The sequence below is a fragment of the Lepisosteus platostomus genome, chromosome 2, assembly GCF_059453375.1.
Source record: "Lepisosteus platostomus isolate fLepPlt1 chromosome 2, fLepPlt1.hap1, whole genome shotgun sequence".
NCBI lineage: Eukaryota > Metazoa > Chordata > Actinopteri > Semionotiformes > Lepisosteidae > Lepisosteus > Lepisosteus platostomus.
In genome coordinates, this window is record NC_142612.1 from 75,071,031 (window position 1) to 75,097,280 (window position 26,250).

General features: G+C 39.8%; 2 protein-coding genes across 4 annotated transcripts in view; one reads left to right on the forward strand and one right to left on the reverse strand.

The window, feature by feature from the left end:
• The window catches only part of ppm1lb (protein phosphatase, Mg2+/Mn2+ dependent, 1Lb), a 50,379-nt gene extending 37,005 nt beyond the window's left edge, over window positions 1-13,374 (reverse strand). Inside the window, exon 1 of the mRNA XM_088618399.1 lies at window positions 12,266-13,374. Coding sequence (XP_088474525.1) covers window positions 12,266-12,664 — 399 coding nt within the window. The 5' untranslated portion in view covers window positions 12,665-13,374. The remainder of the gene's footprint in view (window positions 1-12,265) is intronic.
• Window positions 13,375-14,940: 1,566 nt separating this feature from the next.
• On the forward strand, window positions 14,941-26,019 carry nmd3 (NMD3 ribosome export adaptor). 3 transcript variants are annotated; one of them, XM_088618329.1, is made up of 16 exons: window positions 14,941-15,043; window positions 15,595-15,655; window positions 15,936-16,070; window positions 16,299-16,395; window positions 16,843-16,923; window positions 17,082-17,210; window positions 18,321-18,411; window positions 19,055-19,133; window positions 19,438-19,534; window positions 19,889-20,006; window positions 20,828-20,973; window positions 21,426-21,538; window positions 21,719-21,791; window positions 23,598-23,704; window positions 24,274-24,344; window positions 25,692-26,019. In XM_088618329.1, the coding sequence occupies exons 2-16, from the start codon at window positions 15,612-15,614 to the stop codon at window positions 25,826-25,828; spliced, it is 1,518 nt and encodes a 505-aa protein (XP_088474455.1). In that variant the 5' UTR covers window positions 14,941-15,043; window positions 15,595-15,611; the 3' UTR covers window positions 25,829-26,019. The 3 variants fall into 3 exon arrangements, with proteins under 3 accessions (XP_088474455.1, XP_088474449.1, XP_088474460.1); XM_088618323.1 differs by having other exon boundaries at window positions 15,030-15,169; XM_088618334.1 differs by having other exon boundaries at window positions 15,031-15,169; window positions 15,539-15,655.
• Window positions 26,020-26,250: the final 231 nt, after the last annotated feature.

The window sequence follows — 26,250 nt, forward strand, 5'->3', positions numbered from 1 at the left end:
CCCCTCACCGACGCCGGCAGGACACATGAACCAGGGTTCTCAGGGGTCACTGTTTTGCTAAGAGAGCCCTGACTTACTCATCCCAACTCTGCCTGCGATGGAGCTGAGCCATTTGGGTGCTGTTGCTTGTGGAAGTTGACAGTCGACTTGGGACATGATTCCAATTCGAGCTCCACAAAGAAAACTGTCGTGATCTATGAGACACGATCTACTTACACCGATCCCTTTTTGTGTGCATACATCCTCATGGGTGCTTCTCCACGGGCAGGACATGGATGGTGTCATGGAACTACAGAAGCAGACTTATTATGTGCAGAGGCACAGTCGCAGAGCTGTGTCATTTTAAGAAGCAAACTTACATCAAGCTGCAATCCTAATGTGTTTCTGAACTAAGATGGTATCCTACCTCTTGAACCTGCAAAGTCTGTATCTAAGAACCTGTGCCCGTTATTTGCTGTGGACGCATTTAACAAAAATCATCTGCAGAAAATCACTGCTGACGTTTTTTTGAAAAGGTTACTTTTTAATAAAAACAACAAATACAACTGGAGCCGGTCTATTTGTTTGGAATAATAATTCAAGACAAATAACATTACAAGAGAAGCACTATGTACTGTAAGGAAGGCCGCCCGCACAGGCATCTTTCTGTGGATTCTGCCAGGTTTACTGTGTCTCATCATTGCAAGGTCGAAGATGTAGGTTGAAAGATGTTAGTGCTGATGCAGCTACAGCCGGCAAAAATTCACGGTCCGCTGAGCAGGAACAGGGGAGAATGTAAAATGAGAGAATTGGAAATAAAAAAACAGAAATGGGCTTTATATTTATTTAAGAACTCTGAAGGAATGAAGCCACCGGAGATTATGATAGGCTCTGCTGAGGGGAACAGAGGCCAGACAATTAGGCATTCGCGAGTAAATATAACACAGTTACACTCATTTAGTCACTGCATTCACCACGAACGTGCTGCAAGGCACCTCTGACCCTGGGTGAAAATGTGAAGGTAAAGAACAAAATGCGTCAGTTAGACATCAGTACTGCCTGAGACTCCCCACCTACCCATGACAATCAGCCCCTGGCAGCTTGACCCAACTGGTGTTAGGCCTCATTTACACTGGTCTGACAGCCACCAAATTAAACTAGACTGCTTCAGGATGGAATCCCGGGCAGCAATATGCTTAAATAGTCCTGTTCCAATACTTTAATTAAATCCTGCTTATGTATCTTGCCTTCTCCCCTTCACAGAGATATCCCTAAATCTAGAGTTTAATTAAAAAACATGGATGTTCTCTAAATCAGACCACCAGTAACAGATGCTGGTAATTTAAGACTCTGATTAGAAAGAATTTGAATCGTCTGCACACGGTGTTTTAATAAAATACCTCTGGTTCATAAATTTAGGAGTTCAGATAGTCGAGACTGTTTGCAAGGCTATGGCAAGGATCCAAGGAACTGTTTAGGGTGAGCAAGATGCTTCATACTTAATGGCTGACAGCCTGGAACAGGCTGTTTTGGAGTTAATTAATTCATGTTTAAGGGTGGGGATATTGAACTCATAAGACCACAGAGACAGAACTGCTCATATACATAACCATTTACATTGACGTCACAGACGTTAGGTTAACAAAAGTGCAACTCAGGGCTTGTGTTGCAACTCAGGGCTTGTGTTGCAACTCAGGGCTTGTGTTGCATGCTGTATTCTAAGTTTCTGATTTTAAGAACATACTTCAAAATGACTTTGATAACTGAGATCACCCAGCACGCAAACAATCTGGAAGCTTTGTAACGTTCTCTCTTGTACTTTTATGTACTTTGTGCTTTAGAAACTTCAGAAGCTTCAGAAACCAACATGCAAAGAAAAGAAGCCTTTGAGGATAATGTAGAGCTTTGCTTAATATAGCACGACCCTAGTCCCTAAAGGGGTCATTAGACAGGTTGTGGGGAAAACTATAAACTTGCCTGGAGCCTTCTTTTGCAGAACACAGTCTACAACAAGCTGATGACCAGAGGACTTGGTGCAACAGCAGAGAAAGAAATAAAACCCTGCCCAGGAAGAAAGATATTAAAAAACACTGAAAAGAATATTTGAGTGCAAGAAAAGAACAGGGAAAACACATTAGCCTCTTCTTCGTTTTATTTTTAGGTCGTCACTCATAAAACTTTCAAGTACAGGGCTACATCTTTACTTAAACAAAATGGTTCCTGTTTTGCACGTGGATATGAGCAATATGCAAAATCAGGGATTAATTTATAAGAAATTCCAGACTTTGAGGATCCCACATATGCTTCACAGACTTTCATGATAACAGTTAAGTTTCCAAAGACTTAATACCATACTGGATTCTCAGAGACAGTATAAGCACACCTGTCTGACAGATTGCCTAGCAAAAAGACATAAAAACAATGGCCAAAAACCATGATGTGCAGCAAAATAAGCTTCACTTTTCTATGCAGCCTCTGATATCAGCAATTCCACAGAAAACAAACAACATTTTGATTTGATTTCTATCACATATCTAAAATGTACATGAAAAAATCAGTTTTATTGTGTCCATGAGAGACACTGCTCTTATCAAACATTAAAAGCAATGACAAATCTTTTGCATATTATTTCTATTTCACCTAAGCAAATTATGACAAAGTGTAGTTTTTCAATTAAATGAAGAAAAAAGGCACTAAAAGACAGCTACTGCCAATACTGCTACAGCACATACACATTCCATTTTTTCATCCTTTATTTTGTATCCGTTTGTGTATGTACGAGGGTCACATATTCAAGTCTTGTGTCTTTTTTCTCCTTTTGAGGAGATACAATGCTAATGCATTGTCTCATTCAATTAGAATTGCTATGAAAAGGTCACAGAGTCTGTTCAGAAACAAAGTCGGAGCATTGAAAGTCCACGCTTCTTTACTGTAGCTGCCAACACAGGTAAGCCACATGCCTGGAATAGCTGAAATCTTCCAAACAGAAGGAGCTGGAACTAATTTATTTCATGCCCCATCTACCCTCACCAGCAAATGTATAGCACAGGGTGTTCCAGAACTGAACAGAACTGTCACGGATTTATGTGAGTACCTAAATACACTGAGAGAGCCCTGAACACAGCAGTTATATAAACAGATCATACCAGCCTGATCTCATCTTGATTTGGTTTCTTCCCCCCCTTCACCTTCACAGGCTACAGAAGAGCATCAATCTTTGAAGATGACTGCAAAATGATTAGCAGCACATTTTATAAGCTGTCTCCTACCTTAGAAGCTGGAAACATTCTGAGCTTATGTGCTTCAGACTTTGACAATGCACATAAATGTCTGGAATTTCATTTCTTCGTATTCTACATCACGGGCTCCATTTATGTTCAGCACAGTTGTTCAGTGCACAAGTATGATTATAATTTGATAACTGATTTACTAAAACTTCAGTGCTAAATTACATAACATTAATTACTCTGAAATCATAACTTTAGGAATTCAACTATGGTTACTATAAATGAAGAATAGAAATATGGAATAGATAGATAGAAAGCAGTGATTTACTTTTTACTGCTATTGACAGTATTATCAAAACAGTGAGCTTAATGCAGTTTTGTTTATTTTATTTTTATTTGACATAACATATTTTGTGTTTCCATGTAAATTTCTAGAACATCTTTTCTTTTTCTTCATTGCAACCTGAATAAATTTGCCCTCTGCTTTACTTTAATAATTGAAAGAAAACACTGCTGTAAACTAACCAAAATGGCTATTATCCAAGCCTGAACTCAATTAGAGTCTCCTTATGATCTTTCAAATTGCATACTGGAGTTTATTTTTAGACACATGCATTTTACCAGCAGTTAAATGTTATTGTGCTAAATTATTTAAAGTCCATTTTGCCTCACCCCTGCAGTGCTTCACTTCCCTAGCAAAGAGCTTTACTGTACTGCCTGAGCATTGCACATCAGTGCAAAGAAAGAAAAACACCTATATGATATAATAACGGTTGTGGCTGCACAGAGGTACACTGGCAATCTGTCTGCACTCTGAAACCTTTACACAAAAGCCTTCATAGTTTTCTCCCATTTGCTTTGCTTGAGAAATTCAGTGTCGCAGCCTGTTCACACTGCAGCTGCAATTACAACTCTTTGAGTACCAACAACATCACCCAGAAAAGACAGAGCCCTGCGCAAACACACCCCTCACCTCTCTCTGAAGACGGCATGAGTGGCGCCAGGGAGTAGCTAATTATTATTATGAAAATCACTCATTTGAATAAGCAACCTGTTAGTTCTAACAGGACTTGACCTCTTAAAATTGACATCTATGCAATTTATATTGTTTCTCTGTCTCTCTTTTGAACAGATAAGCCTTCCTCAAATTGCAGGTTACCTGGTATAAACACAGCGAGGTCTTAAATTCAATCTTTCTGTACTCAAAAGACAGTGGGATAATGGCAGCAAGCTAGACACCACTGCTCTGAATCCAGTTAAACCCAGCTGCACTCTCTTACATTTTTTGAGAAAAGGAACCTAAAGAGGAGTGTTATTACAGAGTTATTTGTTCCCACCAATTCCCTTTTGTTTTGTCACGAAGGGAAGGCTATTTATTAAATGCCAGAAAAATCTATGCAAAACACTGCTCTAAAACAGCAAAGTGCTCGAAATTCACAGAGGAACATCAGAGCAAAGTGACAGCGTCACAGCAAAACACACCAATGAGGATTCACAATTTCGGCCTTCCGGGCTAGAAAATATTTGACCAATTTAGTGCTCACAATTTCCTTCCCTTTGTGACTCAATCTGTACCATCAGAGAATGCCTATTGCCTGACACATAAGAGTGTTTCAAAATTAAATGTCAGGAACAAAACCACTGCTTTTTATACAGACTTGAATATTTGCTTCAAAAATACAATCTCTCTGCAAAGGGACCAGATCAATGCTAGCAATGCAGTCACAGGGGCCACGTTCTATATTAATTACTGCAGTGGAAAGTGTGAAGGAATTCATGTTCTGCATGTACAGTACATTCTTTTGTAGGTCCTGTAGTTTTTCATTCTTGCTACCCAGAAAAACTGCTAAACAAAATGATTTTTTGTTTAGAAAGTAGTTGGAAGAGAAAATCCTGCAAATGGCTGACTGTCACCACAGCATCTGAGTAGCAAAGAAACTGTAGCAGGATGCTCCATGCTCATGTTCAACCACCATCTTCGAGATTGGGTAATCCTTTCCAAACCCACATTCCCAAAAACCTCTGCATTACAAATGACAAATGAAGCAGGAATTAAAAAATAAACTTCTATTAACTTGAAAGGCTACATTAAATCTTTCTGAAAACGGGGAAACGTAAGAGCAGATTTGCAAAAATAATTTATTGCTCCTAGAAGCATCTAAAATATAACCACTAAAAAGCTCCTTTCCATCATCATTCAATTAAAAAAAGTATAAGAAAATATTGAGTAGCAAAACAATTAGTGATAGCAATAAACTGAGGAAACAACCAACATATAAAAAATAACTTGATATGCACCTTTATTTAAAAAATAATGACTAATAGAATCTATACATCATTGAGATGTATTATAAAGAACAATGGTCCCGATACAGACCCCTGTGGTACTCCACTAATTACATCACCCTAACATTCATGCCTTATCTATACAATATTTTGATCCATTAATCTATGGGGTATACGCTGTCCATTTCCATAATGGGAAAAGATCTACAGTATAAATGCTTGTTGAGATGGTATTTTGTGTAAAGACAACAGAACCTGCAAGGACAGGGACTGACCGGACTCGGGGTTCGACTAGAATAGTTCTAGAATGTTCTGGAATGTTTCATTGTGTTTACTCGTTCCTCACTCTGTCGGTGACCCCACCTCGAGCGCCTGTCACATCGATCCTGCTGGCAGCGAGTGAACGAGTGCATCTGCGGGGACTGACACCGCTGATCTTTGTTTGCTGCCACAGGAATCGCCTGTGGCCAACAGGGTGGTACTCCTCCTTGCGGAGACGGTGACTGCGATCGCCGAGTGAATAGGAATCAGCCTGACAGCACTGAACCGGGTCTAAGTGCTTACCTCAAGTCACCACAGGAAAAAAAAAGGATAATTTCAGTTTTTTAATGACAAAATCAGCATAAATCCAGCTTTCAAAACAGGGTACGTGGAATACTTGAATTTCCCTAGGTCACCTAATTAAAAAAATGTGACAGCATTTCATTAAAAAAACGATTAAACGTAGACAATAATATTAACAATTCTGGATACATTTCTGATGCATCTGATACCCTAGTAATAGAGATTTTTTGTCTTAGCAGTACCACAAATACTTTTCCTCTCAAAACCCAACAAAATAACCACTATAGATACTGTTATTGTCTCATATTCTAATGTTTCACATTATCATACTATACAGGTACAAACGTCATATCAGACAAGTCAAATACAAATCTGGAGACAGAAATCAATGTTTAAGTACAACACACCAAGTATGATCTCAGCTCAACTCAAACCATTACAGTAGACACAGCAATGATTTAAATAGTAGGCAAACATGCCTAAAATGGAAAAAAAAAAAAACATATCTTTGTAAAAACTAGGATAATCAAACGATCATGTAGATTCATGGGGTCTGGTTGTTACTCCTCGTATTCATGTTCATGAATCAGGATATGTTTTTCACAATTCCCTTTGATGGAAGTGTCTGTGGGTGTATGAATACATTACCAAGAAAAGGGCTAAACTGCCTGCATCTTTAATAGAGAGGCTGCCGAATTCCTGAGTGGCCATTAGTGTTCCTGGTCTTCTCAAGAATCAAAGTCCAGAATGGAACCACGCAGTCCTGGGATTCAGACGTGAATTCCTTTTCAACTGAAAATGCATTTGAGCATATTTATTACCGCCTGATATAGACTATTAATAAAATCCTCATATTACAAATATAGTGCACGCTCTAGGAACCCCACCAAAGTATAATACTTTTCTCTCATGACTCGGAGTATAAACTTGAACATGTTACAGTAACATATACTGTATATTCAAACATTTTCCTCATGTTATTATGTGTACTTTAGTCGGCCCAAAACTATTTTTAGAAGTGCTTTATGTCTTTTCATAATAAAAACTGTGCCATGCATGACACAAACCAAATCACATTACAGCAATAGAAGGAACTTTCCACAAACTACCAGAATTCATGATCTGTATACTATACTGAAATTTTATACATACACATTATTTTCTATATTTAGAAAAAGAAAGAGAGGTCTAATACACAGGTCAAGTACTTTAACCCAAAACCTGATATCAATTTCTTTCGTGAAGGCTTTCATTCTGTCTTATCACAGAAGCATCAGAATTTTATTCAAGGACATTATTCTAAACAGCAGGTAAATGTTAAGCAAAATCATTGTGGATTCCCAGAACCAACCAAGCAAAGAATGCACCATGGCTCTTGAAGGTGTGGGCACCTGCATCACTGATGCACGGCTCATTGTATTCTATCTGGAAAAGTAACTGTGAAGACGTCTAGTAGGCTGGACCACTGTACAATGCACCTGTTAAAAAACAGGTTAGTTGAACCCATGCCTTTACAGAAATATGCTATGTGCCAACCTAGTTAAAATTATATGGTTAGTACTGAATGAAAATCAGATAAAAATCCATATCTGAAACGCAATTATTCCTAGAAGCCACAGATAATGATTATAATTTGTTTTTAATATTTTTATGACGGTTGATACTTGCCCTGTTTTTCGTCCTGCTCATACATTTAGACCGTATTCGAACAGGAAACGGCAGTAATCAAGCACACTGACATTGACAGACACGTCAAGCTTTCAGGATATTAGCCAGATTGCTGGGAGAACAAAGTCATGTGCACAAAGGGTTAATGAGGGTGCCGCACTCACTACATAGAAAAAGACTTCACTAATTCCATATTGATTCACTGCCAAACCAATTTTGTCATGGTCAGCATAACTATGGCTCTAACCAAACGATGTTATTTATATGCAAATGAAACAGTGCGGTCTAACTTGTACTTGCCTTGTAGCAGTTATGTAAAAAATTATAATATGGCAACCTGGTTGCTGCCTCACAGAGTCTGCAATATTTCTTGTTAGTCTGCTTTCCAGCTGCTAAAGACATATGTGAAGATAGAGAATTACTGAGTTCTAACACTAATTCACCTAACAATAGACTACCAAAGTCTACCCAGGCCATGACAGGGGTTAGATTTAGAGTTGAATGTGAAGGCTGGCTTCTGATTGTAACCAACACGTTCTGCCAACACGAAGGACTACACTTTCATCCTGTCACCTCCTAATATACCTTCTTATGCAAATGCATGTTAGTCTTGGAGTGATACATATAAATATTATATCTTAAGTGGCTTAAAATCATAACTGCTTTTCATGGCCACTGAAAATTGAAAATGCATCTTTATTTCTGTAATTACTCTTAGCGGATCTGTGTGTGGAGACAAGGGCTTGCTTTAAGAAGAAAACCTTTTTTTGGATTTAAGATCTGTCCATCGTAGACTTTGCCGAAAGAAAGCACTTGTAGACTGAATATACAATCGCTGATTAACTGAAACCAGCGGACTTCACCTTGCAGGGGGTGGAACTATTACTGCCAACATTCGACATCCTCTAGCAATTCTGAAAAGAAACAAAAGAGTACTAAATGCCAGCTGTATAAATAAAAGAGCGAGATATCTGGTAGCAATGTAAATTAAATTAAAAATATTTCAAGTGCTTGAAAAAAGCAGAATACACTTTGGGGCATTCATGTTGAATTGAGTGTTGCAACCACCATCAGATGGAAAATCATAGGAGTCAATCTCAGATTTGCATATCATTGAATACCTGCAGTATCTACAGTACTTCTGTTGTTACATTAAAATCAAACATCTGCCAATTAAAAAAACAATTATGTGGTGGAATAATTTAGTAACAGTTAAAAACAACCAACAGAGCCTTTTATGTAAATTACAGTCTTTAACTGTTCTGTGATCTTACTGCTGCTGTATGTCAGTGATCTTATTTAATCAAATATATTATATGCTCTTCTTAATCAGTTATCTTTTTGCCTCAAAGAGAAAAATAAACAATGAATAAATACTGATCATTGAGGTTACTTTATCAATAAATGTTATTGATTTTCTTTTGCTTTCTTGTCAGAAACACCTCAAATTGCAAAATACACATGTGCAATCCTTAGAATTTAGATCCTGTGACATTTAGGTCTAATATTAAATGTAGAACAATATGAATGTAATTTTATTGCAGAACAAAGTCTGTTCTGGTATACGGTACTTTCAAAACCTACACAACATGACATGATCCTTCTACCTGCACAACAAAACTTTAAGAACTTGCGTCTTTAGAAAGGCTTTCCAAGATTGAAGACAAGGAACGATGGGAGTGTTCAGGATTCTCGCCACGTACTCTGGAATCAGTATGGGGACGTCAGCTGATCACACAGCTGTGAAGCCACGCAACATGGGCAGAGCTGAGGAGATTTGGCAGGGCTTTGGCATCATGCTCAATTTGCATTATCATCCACATCACTGCCTAAGACCGATCAAGAGGAAGCTGGCCACCAGCTGAGAGACTCATACAAACTAGCACATCCACAATGGTGCCTTCTTCCTGAAGAAGGCTCCACAGGCAAAAGGTTGTGTTTCTTTTCTTCCCTTTTCAGCAGGGAATAAACCTTTACTTGTTCCTTTGCAGCCTACACGTGCTGACGCAGCTCCCTACTTGAACTACTTCATCCATAAGGGTGTGTGATTATCAAGCAAGAAGATTTCTAAGGATGGTCAAGGGAAATGTTGAAATAGGAGTGACTTCAAAAAACAAAATAGGAAATGTTCTAGAGACTGCACAAAAAGTGCATGGACATCTTACTTTTCAGAATGTAATCAAATTCTGCTCATAATCCACCTGAATCTGACCCCTGATCTCACCAACATTACAGAAATCCAATCTATATTGAAGTATGAACTCCCTATAGGGAACCTGTTACATGCATAACAGTATAATTGAAGGCATGCATTATAGTGTATGCTGCCATGGAAAATTACACAATGGGGATACTGTGCTATAAAAAGAACTGTATAAATTATAGTTTTTCATTTATTCAGTTTTACCTTCTTCCCCATTTAGCTTTGGTTAATTTAAAAAGGTTGAATACTATTCTAAGGATTTATCTGCACTGTTTATTACTCTGACTAAACGCTAGAACTTTGAGTTTTTCTCTGAACTTTGATATGTCAGCATTTAAAATAACACTGGCAAATGTCAAGTATTGTTTAAAGAGCATCATTCACATGGCACACTGATGTAGTTATCCTTTAAGGATCTCTCTTTGCACTGAAGCAGACTGTCACCTTTTCTTCTTCAAGGCACTGAAAAAGGGCATAGCGCTTTTCTTGCATATTTACAGACTCTTTAATACTTCATTAACATTTCAGCCGCATTCTTTGTGTTGCAACATAGGCGAAACAATACATTACTAATCTGTTTTTACACAGTACCAAAGGCATATCCTGAGACACAGTTTACAAGAACCTAAGCACAAAGCCTAGAACTATTGGAACGGTGAATGGGAAACTGAATTTGTTTAGGCTGCTTTCTAGAACAGGAATTGCAACTCAATTATGCAATTATAAGTACCTTTTGGCTTGCTTGTTAGATGACATTATCATTTCAAAATAAAATATTAGTTTGAAACAGCAAAACAAATGCATAAGAGAGAATCGAAAATGCCCAATGCAAACGATTTCAGTGAACATCGAAAAAAAAGAAACACTAAATAGTCCTTTTACATACTGGTCTTAACTGGACATCAGGATATAATTTTAAAATTCACATTTTTGGGGGGATATACTGTACTAAGTTTTTTTTTTTGCAGTCGTTGGTGTACTCTACATTTAGTAACAGTTTTACATGAACAAGAAAATACGTTTTTTGCGACTCCTAAAAAGCTAACCTGTGAGTATTCAAGCTTATAATAAAGAAATGTTATTCTACAATAATAAATGCAATTGTTTCAAAGATAACCGACTTTTTCTTCTTACACTAGCTTTAACATTGACTCAAGACCCATCTCTTCCAGCATAACTACTTTATTTACTGAAAAGGAAAAACATAAATTACCTTAACATAAGATTAACATAATTTGAGCACACTATGGGTGAGAAGCACTGCCTTACCTTTTCACACGTGTGTATCACTGTACATCTGCTTATGTAAGCCCACCGTCTTAACCTTTCAATATTATTTATCCTTAAGTGACACCAGAAGACAAAGTAGGAACTTTTGATTTAAATTGATGCACCATGGACACTTTTATGATGGACGTATTATGGATTTTAGGTACCTCTATGAACGGTACTACATTGCAAAAGGGTGATGAGTGTCTTAAAGGCTCAGACTGTAATCTCAGATTGTTCAAATGTATTTGTATTAATTCATAGCTCATTTTTATGGAATAAACCATAGATTAATGTAAAAATAGAACAATCCCCTACACGTAGATCTTTTCAAATCGTCTATGAGAGCTTCCAGGGGAGCTACAGTGTAATCACTCACTGAATTACTGTTTAGAGCTTTTAAATACCGTATTCTTTAATTAAATTAGTACCGCATATTCCAAGTGAGGCGCTGTTAACCTGTTTTCCACCATTTTTGCGACATGCACGGTCTGACTTAATTTGAGGCGTGCTACACTACAGATGGCTCTCTGTCTGATTGGTCTGGTGAAAGTGAAAATTTTTTAAAATGCACAGGCATTTGGGATCTGGTTCGACTCTGCGAATTTACTGCCCGTCGGTAAGAAAAAAAAATGTAGTACGACTGAAGTACTTTCCGTAGCCCTAACCCCGGTGCGGTCAATAAGGTGCGATTGCAATATCAAATCCTGGCGAATATTTACACATCAAGACTAAACAAATACCTATTTCCCGAATAAATCACAATTCAGTCAGGTGTGTGGGTGGGAAGCTTATATAACAGGTTGTAAAGCAGAAATTTATCAACGAGCGTGTCTCGCCGTGCTCTATCACTTCGACGTCCACCACACAGTACAGACGGATGTTAACTGCGGCACAAGCGGGCTAAGAATATGTCCTGTGCGGCTTTAAAAAACTTGAATCACGCCTGGCGATAAACACCGCATGAAAACACTGAGCACGTTACATTTTCGCGGGTGGGTAAGGGGGAACCGACCGTCTGTCGGCCCGGCAGCAGTTTTCATTCAGAGCTTAAGAAGGACAGTTTTACCTCTCCACCGTGGCCATCGAAAATGCCAAATATGGATGGGTGGCTCCTGTTGACATAATCGGTAATGACTTCAAACCTATCTTCCATGTGATCTCTCCTTCCCTGGATGGAGTAGACCGCTACGTTGTGATTTTTGAACTCCCAGGTCTTGGAGAATTCCGCCTCCAGGACATCCAGACCCCCGAGCCTGTCGTTCTGCATGATCTCCGCCACCTTCCCCTTGACCATCTTCACCGCATCCCTGCTGGACTTGACGATGGTCTTCACCTCGTCCGTGTGGAAGAAGTAACTCCACAGAGCCAGGCTGATGCACAGCAGGAACAGGGTCTCTGGTCTCAGTAAGAAATAACGCATGATCCTTCCCAAAAGAGACAACAAAGTCATTGTATCTTCTATCATTTATACACGCAGAAACGCGACTGACGACAGCTCCTCCACTCAAAATTTCAGTCCATACTTTGGAGGGCAAATGGTGATGATGGTGATAATAATTTAAAAAAAAAATCAGGGTCGATTCACCAGAAAGCTGCGCATCCGTTATGTACAAGTGATTATGCAGCAGTAGCGGTGCTCAACACGGGATCCGAAGACGCTGCAGAATCGGTGTCGGTACCGCTGATGTTCCCTAAAACTGTAGCCAAATGCCCCACATTGAAGGCTGCCATTGAACAGTCTTGCCTTTCACGCAACCGAGACCCCTAGGAGACGCCGCTCCAACCATGTGCGGGATGCGGAGCGGGGCAGTTAAAGGACACGGGGACCGCCTTCCGAGAGAGGCTGCTTCCGAGCCCCGCCACTGACAAGCGAATTGACGACCGCCTGCACGCCGCCGCTCTCCGATCAGCACCTCCTCACACAAAGCGAGCGGCCAGGCGCCGCTGCAGCATTCCCCTCGGTGGACCCTACCATTCGGGGCCGGGCGGGGTGGAGCGCTCCGGAACCGCGGCGCTCAGGACGGGGCGGGCGACACGGGGCACAGCCGGGCTCCTGCACGCTCCAGCCCGGTACCACAGAGAGAAGGGGTCAGAGACCCCCCCCCCCGTTCACGGATCACGGGGCCGCCGCCGCCGCCTGAGAGGTCGCCCCCCTTTAAGTTTTTTTGTTTTGTTCTCCCTCGACGGGCATTTTCTACGGGGAACCCGTCCTACGGCGAGCGAAAAGGCACAGACAGAATAAAACGGGAGCGGACTCCGTATCGGCAAAGAGTTTACGGGGGGGAAGCGGAGAGATTTGCAAACCATCTTTTCATCTCAAGTGCATATCCCCCCCACACACACACACATTATAAGTCATTAATTGTTACAAAAAAATAAACCTGACGGGACATTTAATTGATTGTATTTTTTTCTGTCGTTGGCGGGTATTTAAATACTAATAGTGTGGAGAATTGGAAATGGTGTTCGCCGGGGAAAGTCCAATCACACTGACATTAGAAGATTTTTGCCACCTGTCAGAGTCAATCTCGCAGTATCTGCACCATTACACTAGTCTTCAGGAATTCAAAGACAGCAGGGGTCTCAAAACAAGTGTATATTACAATATGATGATAAATTGGAAGAACCGGTCTGTATAGTAATTACTCTTTATATAAAATAACGGTATATGCTTTGGAATGCATTTAACCATAATGTTAAACTAACTCCACTTTTAATCGAAAGGCTGTTTAAGAACAGGTTCGAATTATATGCTTTCATTGAAAACAATGTAACTAATTGTATTGCTATGATTCGCTCACCAAAGATGATCATTTAATATTCTCCATTCTCCATTCTTTAAAACCTCTGTCAAATAAGTAGGGTCGTTAATGGGTTTATTTTGTACAGTATTCACGAAGGTAACATAAAATAAGTACACTTCTTCCAAGAAACTTTCTATTATCACTACTCTTAAATCAGAGAAGTGATTATTACAGTACCTTGTAGATTGTATACCATTCTACAAATAGGATTTGGATGCTTTGCAAATAGGCAAGTGGAGATGACTTCAGATTATGTTTGCTGCACTATATAGTATATTTTACATCACTAACTACTCTCCAAATAAAACAGTGACTGGACACTCAGCTCCCTCTACAATAAATAATGTAGAATGTCTTACTTATCCATGGGCTGTATCTAGAGGGAACTCCAATAGAAAAGCTTTAACTGGTACAGAATATACCAGTAACATGTTTATTTTAAATCATTAAATCACCAAGAAGTCAAATGGTGAACAGTTTAAATCAGTTCATGCCAATGCTAATTCCTACTGCAAGGAACTGGAATTTCCCTTAAGGATATTATTCATATTATGCAGCAAATTTGCTTTTCAGAAAATATAATCTACCAAAGTTAAGGCAGAAAAACACAACAATGACATAAACTCCAATAATAATCTCGAGTGAGATACCTGAAACTTTAAACTGTATTTTCTATTTCAAGAGATGTTCAAAAAGCATCAAAACTGAAAAAAGCATCGTACCCTGCACTTTCAGAAATTTATTTTTATTTAATATACACCAAGTTTAGATAAAGTATCTAAAATTTGGAGTAAAGAATATTAAATGTTATATAACCACTAGTAAGCATGTGGATGTGCCTTTTTACATTATTAAATAAATAGAAGCATTTTTAAATAAATCATTTTTATTCTTTTTCCTCATACCTGACAAACCTGGAGACAGGCGCACTTCTAGACTGCTATAATGAGCACGTAGGGGTCTTTTCACTCCGGCTAGTTGTGTACTACGTCATCAGGCTGTCTTGTGGCTTATGGACAACGTGCAGGGCTGAAAGCGTGGCGAGTGAAGACAATTCAACGAGATGAGCATGCATGTTGTTATTAAGATTGTTAAGTGACACTTAAGTTAATGTAACTCAGCTTGGACAAAATTACTGCTAGGAAGATAACGGCTGTTATTTTGAGGTAAAATAAGTTCAAGTCTATGTTCAAGTGAATGCGTATAGTTCTGGTTGAGAGAACTACTTAAATTGTGGTGTGGTACATAACTACTTTGAATCGTGGACTATTCTGTCTGCTTGTCAAGCACTTTAAACATTTTTAACTTAATTTCAAATTGTTTAAAAATATTTAGGGAGTGTCACCTCTTAAATGTATAGCGTATTCATTTTGCGATTATGCGATTGGAGGAATTTAAAGAGATATGCAGAATGTGACTTTAAAATGGGAGATGGAAATTACTGAAAATGCAAATAAGCAACCGGAATTCTTTAAAATTGCATACCATGTTTTACTCAGAAATAACAGATATACATTTTGCTTCTCATACTTTAGGTGTGTGGGCTGGTTGACGTATTTTTGAAATATTGTATATTATTTGTCCGTTTAAGAGAGAGAAGTGAAGAAGATGGAGTATATGAAAACCCCAGCAAGCAACATTCAGGGCAACATGTGAGTATCGAAGACTTGCGTGTGTATTAAAACATCAAAAAGAAATTTGACAGTACAGGGAGATCAGTCCAAGGAAATGCTTTCTGGCAACAGCTGCATGAGAGCAAATCAGTGCATCAGCAACGAGAGTACTTTTGAATAAATCCAGGTTTAATCAGTTTTATCTTTCATTGGGAATAGTTGTTGCAAAGCTAAGTCTGTTAGAAACAAGTTTGTTTTTTGTTTTGATGTAGAATGACAGTTGTTTAACATGAAAATATTTCCCTCTGTTCTCATTTAGCTTGTGCTGTGAGTGTGGTACCCCAATACCCCCGAATCCAGCCAATATGTGTGTTGCTTGTTTGCGAACTCAAGTTGACATCACTGAAGGGATTCCGAAGCAAGTCTCTGTTCATTTTTGCAAGCAGTGCGAAAGGTGCAATATTTTGTTTTTTCTGTTTTTTTATATTGTCTTGAGTTCCAGTTATAGTTCAGACATTTGTAATGTGAGAGTTAATGGCAAGAAACTCAGGCTGTATTGTCACTTAACTGTTTAATGTGTTCACCAGTAACTAGTTTAAACATAAGCGTGATCAGAATTCTATATGTAGTACTTTACCTTAACTACATTTTCAAGTGAATATGGTACTGCATTTTTTCTCAGGTACCTGCAGCCTCCTGGAACATGGATACAATGTGCTTTAGAATCCAGAGAACTGCTTGCCTTGTGTCTCAAGAAACTGAAAGCATCAATGAGTAAGGTATATAGATATGGTAACTTACTTTGGGTCCTGGTTACATCCATAGTGTATAGTTTTAACTCCATCTGTCTCTTAATTAAAACTGTTGTTGTGATAATTCTCATTGATGTTACTGGTTTTGAAAGACATGACTGCAGCTGATAACATGAAATGTTACAGCTCATTAAATATATATATATAAGATTACCTGTGGTTATTGATTTGGTATACTAAAAATGCCTGAAAAAATGTGTCATAACTTTTTTTTGTCTTGTGAAAGTTGATTGAGTGGATGTATGAATATAAAATATGCTGGAATATACCCTTCAGTATAATTTATAATAGAGGGGGGATTTTCTCAGTTAGGGCAGTACCAAATAGAAACAATGTACAGGAAAGTCACATTAAAGGTGAAGTGGTCGTTGCTGCCAAACTCCCAAACATATGCTTTGTTTTTTTTTAAACTAGGTTCGCCTGATAGATGCAGGATTCCTGTGGACTGAGCCACATTCTAAAAGAATTAAACTGAAGCTCTCAGTACAGAAAGAGGTGAGTGCAAGTGTGATCTGACTGAAGGGATCCACTCTTCGGTTTTGACTTTGTAGCTGTTAAGCCTTACACCTTCCTTTGGGTGTTTTAAGGTGTACTGCATGGTATCAGGAGGGGCTGAACTGATGTTCTTCGTTTCTTGTGTAATCGCCGTTCAGGTCATGAACGGAGCGATCCTGCAGCAGGTATTTGTCATCGAGTTTGTCATCCAGCCACAGATGTGTGATGACTGTCACCGTGTTGAAGCCAAGGATTACTGGAAGGCAGTAGTACAAGTCAGGCAGAAGGTCAGTATTTTAAAAATCCTTTCTGGGCAGTGGAGGTGTGGAGATGAGTGGCCATGTCATAATACACCACAGTGTACTGTAGGATGAGCAGCAGTCATGGACTGTGATGTGCAACATGCTACACTGCAGCCATTGAGACTTTGTGGAAAAGGAGTCTCATAAGAATATATCATCAGTAATGTTTTCTTACCTGATTTTTGTTTTGTGCTGTTCTGATTGGTTCCCAGTATGACTCCTACTGGCGATATGATTAAAAAACATCTGAATGGGTATGGTCGCTCTGCTCTGTGGGCATTCTGATGTTAAACACGCTGCTCCTTGAGGGCATTGTGTCCTCTAGTCTCAGGCTGTTTTAATAGACTTGTCTGCTATGGAGTCAGCAGACGGATTGACCTGCTAGTGTGGGACCACTTAGCTCAGATTCTTGGCAGGTCCGTCAGTCAGACAGACTCCTAGCAGATGGTTATTTGCTTCAAACAGAGGAGGTTTCAGTTACACACCGACTGGGACGACAAAGCCTGTCATGTGCAGAATAAAGAAGCCAGAGTATTCAAAATGCCAGACTGTATGGTTTTGATGGCTCCAGAAATGAGAATGGAAACGCTTTAGATGAGTGGCATTAAGTGTCTTTTAAAGTAAACATAGGGCAGATTTATATAATATACATTTCACAGATTCAAGCAACAGAAACAAAAAGTAGTTTAGCAGTTACAGCCTGCCAAAAGCACATGGGCATTTTTATTCTGTCACTTTTTGTCAGTATTTGGTGAGAAATTTGACTGCAAACTGCAGATTGATCTGCTGCAGTAACTACAAGGGAGAGTACTCATTATTAATTCAATTTAAGTTGGTCTCCAAAACAATAAAGAATTTTTATAGGCCAACCATGTCCACTTTTACAGAGATCTGTAACATTGTGTTTTTAAACAAGCTTATAAAGTCTGCTCTTGCCTGTTTGGCACCTTATAAAATTTGAGGTGCATTCTTAGAAGTGTTTTATATATCTTTAAAACTAGACTTTGTTACAATACTGAAGTACTGTAGCAGTTTTAGACATGTTCTGACCTGTTCATACTTTATTACTTTTGCGTGTCTTTACTTTTATTAAAGACTGTTCATAAGAAGACATTCTACTACCTTGAGCAGCTGATTCTGAAGCATAAATTACATCAGAATACGCTTCGTATTAAGGAAATCCATGGTATGTCATTGCTTAAACATGTCCTTCAATACGTTAAAACTTCAGCATTTTTTACAGATCAGCAACTTAATGAAATGTTTAATAATGTTAATAAAGTGGTAATAAAATGGATGGTGCTTCATAACTTTGGAGTTTTGCATAGTTAAAACTTATTGTCCTTATTGTAAATTGTATGGCTTAAAAGAACGTTTCCATATTTTCAAAATGACTCTCATTAATTTTTCTAGCAAGTGTGGCAGTGAGGTCTGCTGCTTCACAACTCCTTGGCCCTGAATTCAGTTCTGGACTCTTGGTTGATCTTGGTCTCCTTTTTCCTCCCACTCTCTGAAAGCATTCTGGCTAATTAATTAGTGTCGAGACACTTTCAGTGTTCTTTCAATTTTCAGTGCTCCTTCCCCGGGTGCAGTCTCGCCTACTGTGTGTCTTATGCTTCTCGGATAGGCTCCAAGTTGCTATCGTTCTTACCAGGGATAAACAAGTTACTGATGAAGAAAGGAGTTTCTTATTGCATACTGTAATGATAATGATTTGTATTGATATTGACTCGTAGTCCATATAAAATACTTTATTAGTCATTAGAAATCAATTTTTACTTTATCTGTACATAATAATACATAATAAGTGTGTATTACTTTCTTCACAGAGGGCATTGATTTTTACTACGGCTCAAAGCAAAATGCACAAAAAATGGTGGATTTCTTGCAGTGCACAGTCCCTTGCAGGTAAAACCTCTGTAATATTGCTTAGGAATGATGTGTCTTTGTTGCCTTTCACTACATAAAGTTTATACATTTAAGTGATAAAATCAGAACCAAATGTAATTGTTGGCATTCAGTAAGGGCTTGTACGCTTTGGAGTCTAAAGAAGAAAAATGGAAAAAGACAATAGCAGCTCTTTGTAGGAAAATATTGATTAGTGCGAACTTCCATGAGGCTCTAATGGGCTGAATTTCCTTCTCTTGTTTTTAACTTTTTGTTATGCAAACAAATACTGAACAGTTTCATTTTTTCTCTCTTATTTTTGAAGGTCTAAAGCATCACAGAGACTGATTTCTCATGACATCCATTCTAACACGTACAACTACAAAAGTACTTTCTCCATAGAAATCGTACCTGTGTGCAAGGTGAACTTATTTTTTTATTTGAATGAACTGCGCCAATGTGAAGAAACGCCAAAATACCAAAAGATGAACTTGTTCTGATGAGATTTTAAGAATGCTTAGAAAATCAGCAGAGGAAGATATTGAAATAAATGCTTATTGACTCAACTTATTTTTTTGTAAATTGCAAGCTTATAAATATTTAAACACTGTGGTTTCCACTTGTGCTTCCTCTCTGCTTTGATATCAGATTAGAATCTGGGTGTCGCTCATTGTTAAGGCTGGGAGGGAGTCTTTTACATGTGGGAAGTGGGAAGGTGTGTGGAGGGGTATTGTCTGCACAGGTTAAACAGAGCTGGTTTCTCTTGTCTCGTCCAGGACAATGTAGTGTGCCTGGCCCCCCGTCTGGCCCAAAGCCTGGGAAACATGGGTCAGATCTGCGTGTGCATCAGGGTCACGAGCACCATTCACCTCATTGACCCCAATACTCTGCAGAGTAAGTCCTTCAGAGAGATGTCTGCTTCAGCCACCACCTGCTGCCTTCTGGCCTCTTTAACTCATCAGGAGGGATTGTGGGCCATACACAACAAAACAGTAACTGAAACTTTACACGTAGATGTTCCCAAAAGGCAAAATAATGTGATTTAGCTCTTGGCAAATCTGGTTTGGTTCATAGGCTGTAACCTAGACTACACAGTGAAGTTTGCTCTGGGAGCCAAAATATAATAAGTGTCAAATTTGCCTTTTTTTAGGTTTTTAGAACCTGGTGTTTAGGGCTATGCAGTGGCCCTTAAGACAGATTGAGAGCCACTCTTGGCGAGTCTCGAATTATTGTGGTTTTTCCAGTACTGTTGGCATCAGCAAAATTGTTCAGGATGCTAAAATAGGAGTCCCAGGAGGTTGTTAACATCTGTTTAAAAAATGATCTTTGTGTTCTAAAATAATGCTTCAGTTTTTCCGTTCTTGTTATATCTGCATTTCTACTTTAATATAAGTAACACAAATTGCAGCTACAGTATATTTAACAGAGGACGTGACACTTGGAGGAGAGTATGACTAATCCAGCCCTCTGTGGTACTAGTCATACAAAGCATGCTCTTTTTTTAAATTTAACAAGTAAAGCATTTTTAAAATGAGCATATTTTGAGTGGCACATTGCACATAGCACATTTTGAGTGTGATTTCGATTAAAAAATGTGTTCGCAGAGATTTTTTTTTTGTTGCTCCAAACGTTTATTCACCCGTGGGAATGTCAGTGTTCAACAGCGTTTCTGAATTTTGTTTGAAAATGTAATTGTCACTTTACTGTACCCGTAGTTGCCGAGGTTGATGGAAACACCTACTGGCGCTACCCGTTCCATAGCCTCTGCAGCCCACGGCAGCTGGAGGAGTTTATTGTGATGGACGTAGAAATTATCCGCGATCACAAGCAAGGAGCTGGTGCCGGAATGAGGTCGAATAAAGTAAGGGCAATCTTTTGGGCAGCTGGGAAACATTTCTGGCCTGTTTAAAAATATAATTGACACTCCAGCGACACTGATCAGGCACTGTGCATTGTGTCTTGTGCCGCACAGTAGATCGTCTGGCTGAAACGTTGAATTGCCCCGACGAGTCCATTATGGGAAAGAAAAGTGAAGAAACAGAAAATTGTTTGCCCCTGCACTATATGTATTGTAGTCCTTTTAGGAGAGAAGGATGGCTTGTTCGTATGTGCACTGCAGATAAATACGTAGCAACTTGAATTCATTAGCAAATATAATGTTGGCATAGGTTTGTTAGTTTTGGTATATTGTAAATCTTTTGATGCCACCCTCCTCCCCACTGTCAACAGCAGTGCAGTAGTATTGTTTTTCAATTTCTCTCTAATGCGGTGACAAAAGTTGAGAACAAAAGCTCATCGTTTTGGCAATTTCAGCACACCCTTGCTGAAGTGTGGGTGCAGAAGACCTCGGAGATGAACACGAGCCAGCAGTATCACTGCCGCACTTTCCTGGGACACCTGCTCAACCACGGGGACCTTGTTTTGGGGTAGGCTTAAGGAAACGTTGTGCAGTAGGGTTGCGTGTCCCAGCTGTTGACCAAGTTGTTTGGAAACAAATTGTCTACACAGTCCCTTTAGCATTTTAATAACTTTTCCTAGGCTTCCACCTTAAAAACCTGAGTTGTTCCTTTAATTCAAAAGGCATGAAATTCCCTTTCTTTGTGCAGGTTTGACCTGGCCAATGCCAACATCAATGACGAGTTTGTGAACAAGATGAACCCTCATCATGTTCCTGATGTGGTAAGTTTGAGAGATTTTCCTCTTTTTCCTCTTTCATCATTCCTGATGATAAAAATAAGTTTTTATTGTATTCAGTGTTGCTGGCAGCCTCTGCAGTTGCTCCCCTGGCATGACATGGTCACATCTTAATATTGGCTCATTTCTACCAGCTCTCACTTCATCTTGGGTGTACTTCGCTAGGAGACTAGGGCTGGGGGTGTGGGGTGTGGGAAATGCTGTTTTGTTTTGGTTTTGATCTGTTTAAACACAAATAGACTGATACTTAATGCATAATACTGTAGATTGGGAAGTAGTTCCAGCCACAGTTTTTTTTGTTTTATGTGCTGTTTGTTTTACAATGCTAAATTTTTGTATGTAGGTAGCTCTAGGTTCTTTCTTAAGCTCAAAATTAATTTTACATAAAGCCATGTAGCCACACATGGCCAGCAGCCATATCACCCTGCAACTCGCCACTAGCAGCCCACTGAAGCTCAGCAGGTGTGAGCCTGGTCGGTACCTGGAGACCTGCTGGGGGAAAAAAAAAAGGTTACTGATGGAAGTTGTGTTAGTGGGGCCAGTAGAGGGCGCTCACCTGCAATCTGTGTGGGTGACAGGAACACTATACTGTAAAAAGGCGCCGTCCTTCGGATGAGACGTAAAACCGAGGACCTGACACTCTGTGGTCATTAAAAATCCCAGGGTGTCTCTCGATACTTGAGTCCTGGCCAAATTTCCCCCTGGTCTTTACCAATCATGGCCTTATAATAATCTCCATCTATGAACTGGCTTTATCACTCTGTTCTCCTCCCCACTGATAGCTGATGTGTGGTGAGCGTTCTGGTGCATTATGGCTGCTGTCACATCATCCAGGTGGGGCTGCACATTGGTGGTGGAGGGGAGTCCCCATTACCTGTACACCACTTTGAGTGGAGTGTCCAGAAACATACATAAACCAGTTGTAGTGATTAACTTTTTTCCCAGAAAGGTTTTGTGGCTAATACTGACCTCTTGTGGCCTGTTGTTGTCACTGAGACATTTGGTGATTGGATTTGGCAACATAATAATAATAATAATTATAATTGCTTACATTTATATAGCGCTTTTCTGGACACTCCACTCAAAGCGCTTTACAGGTAATGGGGACTCCCCTCCACCACCACCAATGTGCAGCATCCACCTGGCTGATGCGACAGCAGCCATAGTGCCATGATTGATAAAGGCCGGTGGGAAATTTGGCCAGGACGCCGGGGTACACCCCTACTCTTTTCGAGAAACAGCCTGGGATTTTTTTAATGACCACAGAGAGTCAGGACCTTGGTTTTACGTCTCATCCGAAGGACGGCGCCTGTTTACAGTATAGTGTCCCTGTCACTACACTGGGGCATTAGGACCCACCTGAGCCACAGGGTTAGCGCCCCCTGCTGGCCCCACTAACACCTCTTCCAGCAGCAACCTTAGTTTTTCCCAGGAGGTCTCCCTTCCCAGGAGGTCTCCCTTCCAGGTACTGACACAGATGCCATTGTCCCTCTTTTCTTTGTGTTTAATAACCATGTGTGAAATTCTTGACTTTTTCCTTAGCTGTGATGCTTAGAGTGAAGGAATGTGATATTCACGTGATATTTACATTTTCTTGCAAGGTGTTGTTGTGTGAGGCGGACACACGGGTTTTGAGACCCTTTTCTCTTGGCTCTTAATTTAGTTGTGACCCTTGTGACTAGATTTGTTGCAAAACCGATTAACCATGGCTGTTGCTATAGCAGTTCACAATAGCACTTCCCAAAGACGTGGAAAGGAGAATGTGAAAATTTGAATTTCATTTTGTGCTAGGTGCTGATTAAGAAGAGCTATGACCGAAACAAGCGCCAGAGACGCAGGAACTGGAAGCTGAAGGAAATGGAGAAAGACCGTGAGGGGATGGAAACGGATGATGAAAGGTACAGCAGAATTCTTCCGGCCTGCTTTCCTTTGTCTCCTTTATTAAAAGTTTTGCGCTGATGTGGTTGAGCTGACGTGTAATAAATCTGACACTGAAATTGGTGTAAAGACCCTTAGAGCTTTATGTAATGTTAGTTAGATATTAGATTGAAAAAGTTCCTTGGCTACTGATCCTGTACAGGAGTTTGTACAAACTTCTTCAAAGCTACGTTTGGCTCACTGCTCTTATTAGAATTAATGGAATGCTGATCGCAGTACTACAGTGCACCAGATTTTTAACATTGTGTTAATGCTTGTTTCCCTGTTGAGCATCACCTTTAAGTATACAACTTTTCCTGGTGTAGTGGTTAGAGCTCTGAGCTTACTGGAAGGTTGTGTAACACTGAGGTTGCACCCTTGAGCAAAGCACTTAACTCAGATGCTTCAGTATAATGCACGGCTGTGTAAATGGATACAGGTGTAAGATAGGAGAGGCATTCTGACAGGTATGGAGCACTTTATATTTTTGGCTCCCCGCACCCTCAGTTTTCACTGCATGCAACATTTAAAGTGTTTTTTTTTTCTTTAGGCAATATCAAGATTTCCTGGAAGACCTGGAAGAAGATGAAGCTCTTAGGAAGAATATTAACATTTTTAGAGGTAAGCAGAGGTGGCACAAGTATTTCCTAACAAGTATTAGTAGTAATGATAATAATTCCTTACACTTATAAGCCAGCAGCCATATCACCCTGCAACTCACAACTGGCAACCCACTGAAGCTAAGCAGGTGTGAGCCTGGTCAGTACCTGGATGGGAGACCTCCTGGGAAAAACTAAGGTTGCTGCTGGAAGAGGTGTTAGTGGGGCCAGCAGGGGGCGCTCACCCTGTGGTCCACGTGGGTCCTAATGCCCCAGTATAGTGATGGGGACACTATACTGTAAACAGGTGCCGTCCTTCGGATGAGACGTAAAACCGAGGTCCTGACTCTCTGTGGTCATTAAAAATCCCAGGGCGTTTCTCGAAAAGAGTAGGGGTGTAACCCCGGCGTCCTGGCCAAATTTCCCATTGGCCTTAACCAATCATGGCCTCCTAATAATCCCCATCTATGAATTGGCTTCATTACTCTCTGCTCTCCTCCCCACTAATAGCTGATGTGTGGTGAGCGTTCTGGCGCACTATGGCTGCCGTCGCATCATCCAGGTGGGGCTGCACATTGGTGGTGGTGGAGGGGAGTCCCCATTACCTGTAAAGCGCTTTGAGTGGAGTGTCCAGAAAAAGCGCTATATAAGTGTAAGCAATTATTATTATTATTATTATTATTATTATTATTATTATTATTATTATTATATAGCACTTTTCTGGACACTCCACTCAAAGTGCTTTATAGATAATGGAGACTCTCCTCCACCACCATCAATGTGCAGCCCTACCTGGATGATGTACACCAGTAGACTCACCAAACATCAGCTATCAGTGGGGATGAATGATGAAGCCAATTCATAGATTGGGATTATTAGGAGGCCATGATTGGTAAAGGCCAATGGGAAATTTGGCCAGGATGCCGGGGTAACACCCCTACTCCTTTCGAGAAACACCCTGGGATTTTTAATGACCACAGAGAGTCAGGACCTCAGTTTTATGTCTCATCTGAAGGATATTGCCTTTTTACAGTATAGTGTCCCCATCACTATACTGGGGCATTAGGACCTACATGGACTGCAGGGTGAGCGCCCCCTGCTGGCCCCAGTAACACCTCTTCCAGTTGCAACCTTAGTTTTTCCCAGGAGGTCTCCCATCCAGGTGCTGACCAGACCTGCTGAGTGGGTTTCCAGTTGTGAGTTGTGAGGATGATATGGCTACTGGCCTAAGTACTAAATCTTTACACATACAATAGAGAATCATTAAAAGCAACCACAATTAAGTTATACATTTTTTTATGCAAGGTGGAACATTTACAGTTGACCCCATAAACTTTTGTGCAAAAAATCACGAAATGTGCTTTTCCAGATGCTTCAAGAATCCCAGTGGAAAGCGACACTGATGATGATGGTGCACCAAGGATATCTTTGATGGAAATGCTGGAGGATCTGAAGATTTCTGAAGATGCCACTGGTGGAGAGGGAGCATCGATGATGACTGAATAAATGGAATATACTAGTTTTATCTTATTTTTGCAGATTAGATCATGATTGGATAATACACATTATCAAGTGCTTTGACGCTTGGCCAGTTTCTTCTCTGAATAGTGCTTTTAATGCATTACTGATAAAAATCCATCGAAGTGTTTGGCATGGTTCTTTCTAAAATAAATGCCTACATGCACCTTGAAATGGGATTTCTTTAGCGCAGTTCTAATCCTTTTCTCAATATAGGAAGTGGGGGAAACGTTTTAAATGAAGAATGCAGGTAGTTGAAAGTTGAATAACTGAACTAATTTTAGATCATTCGAGTAGGGAGCTGCATCAGCATGCGTAGGCTGCAAAGGAACAAGTAAAGGTTTATTCTATGCTGGAAAGAGAAGAAAAGAAACAACGTTTCGACTGTGGAGCCTTCTTTGGAACCTTGT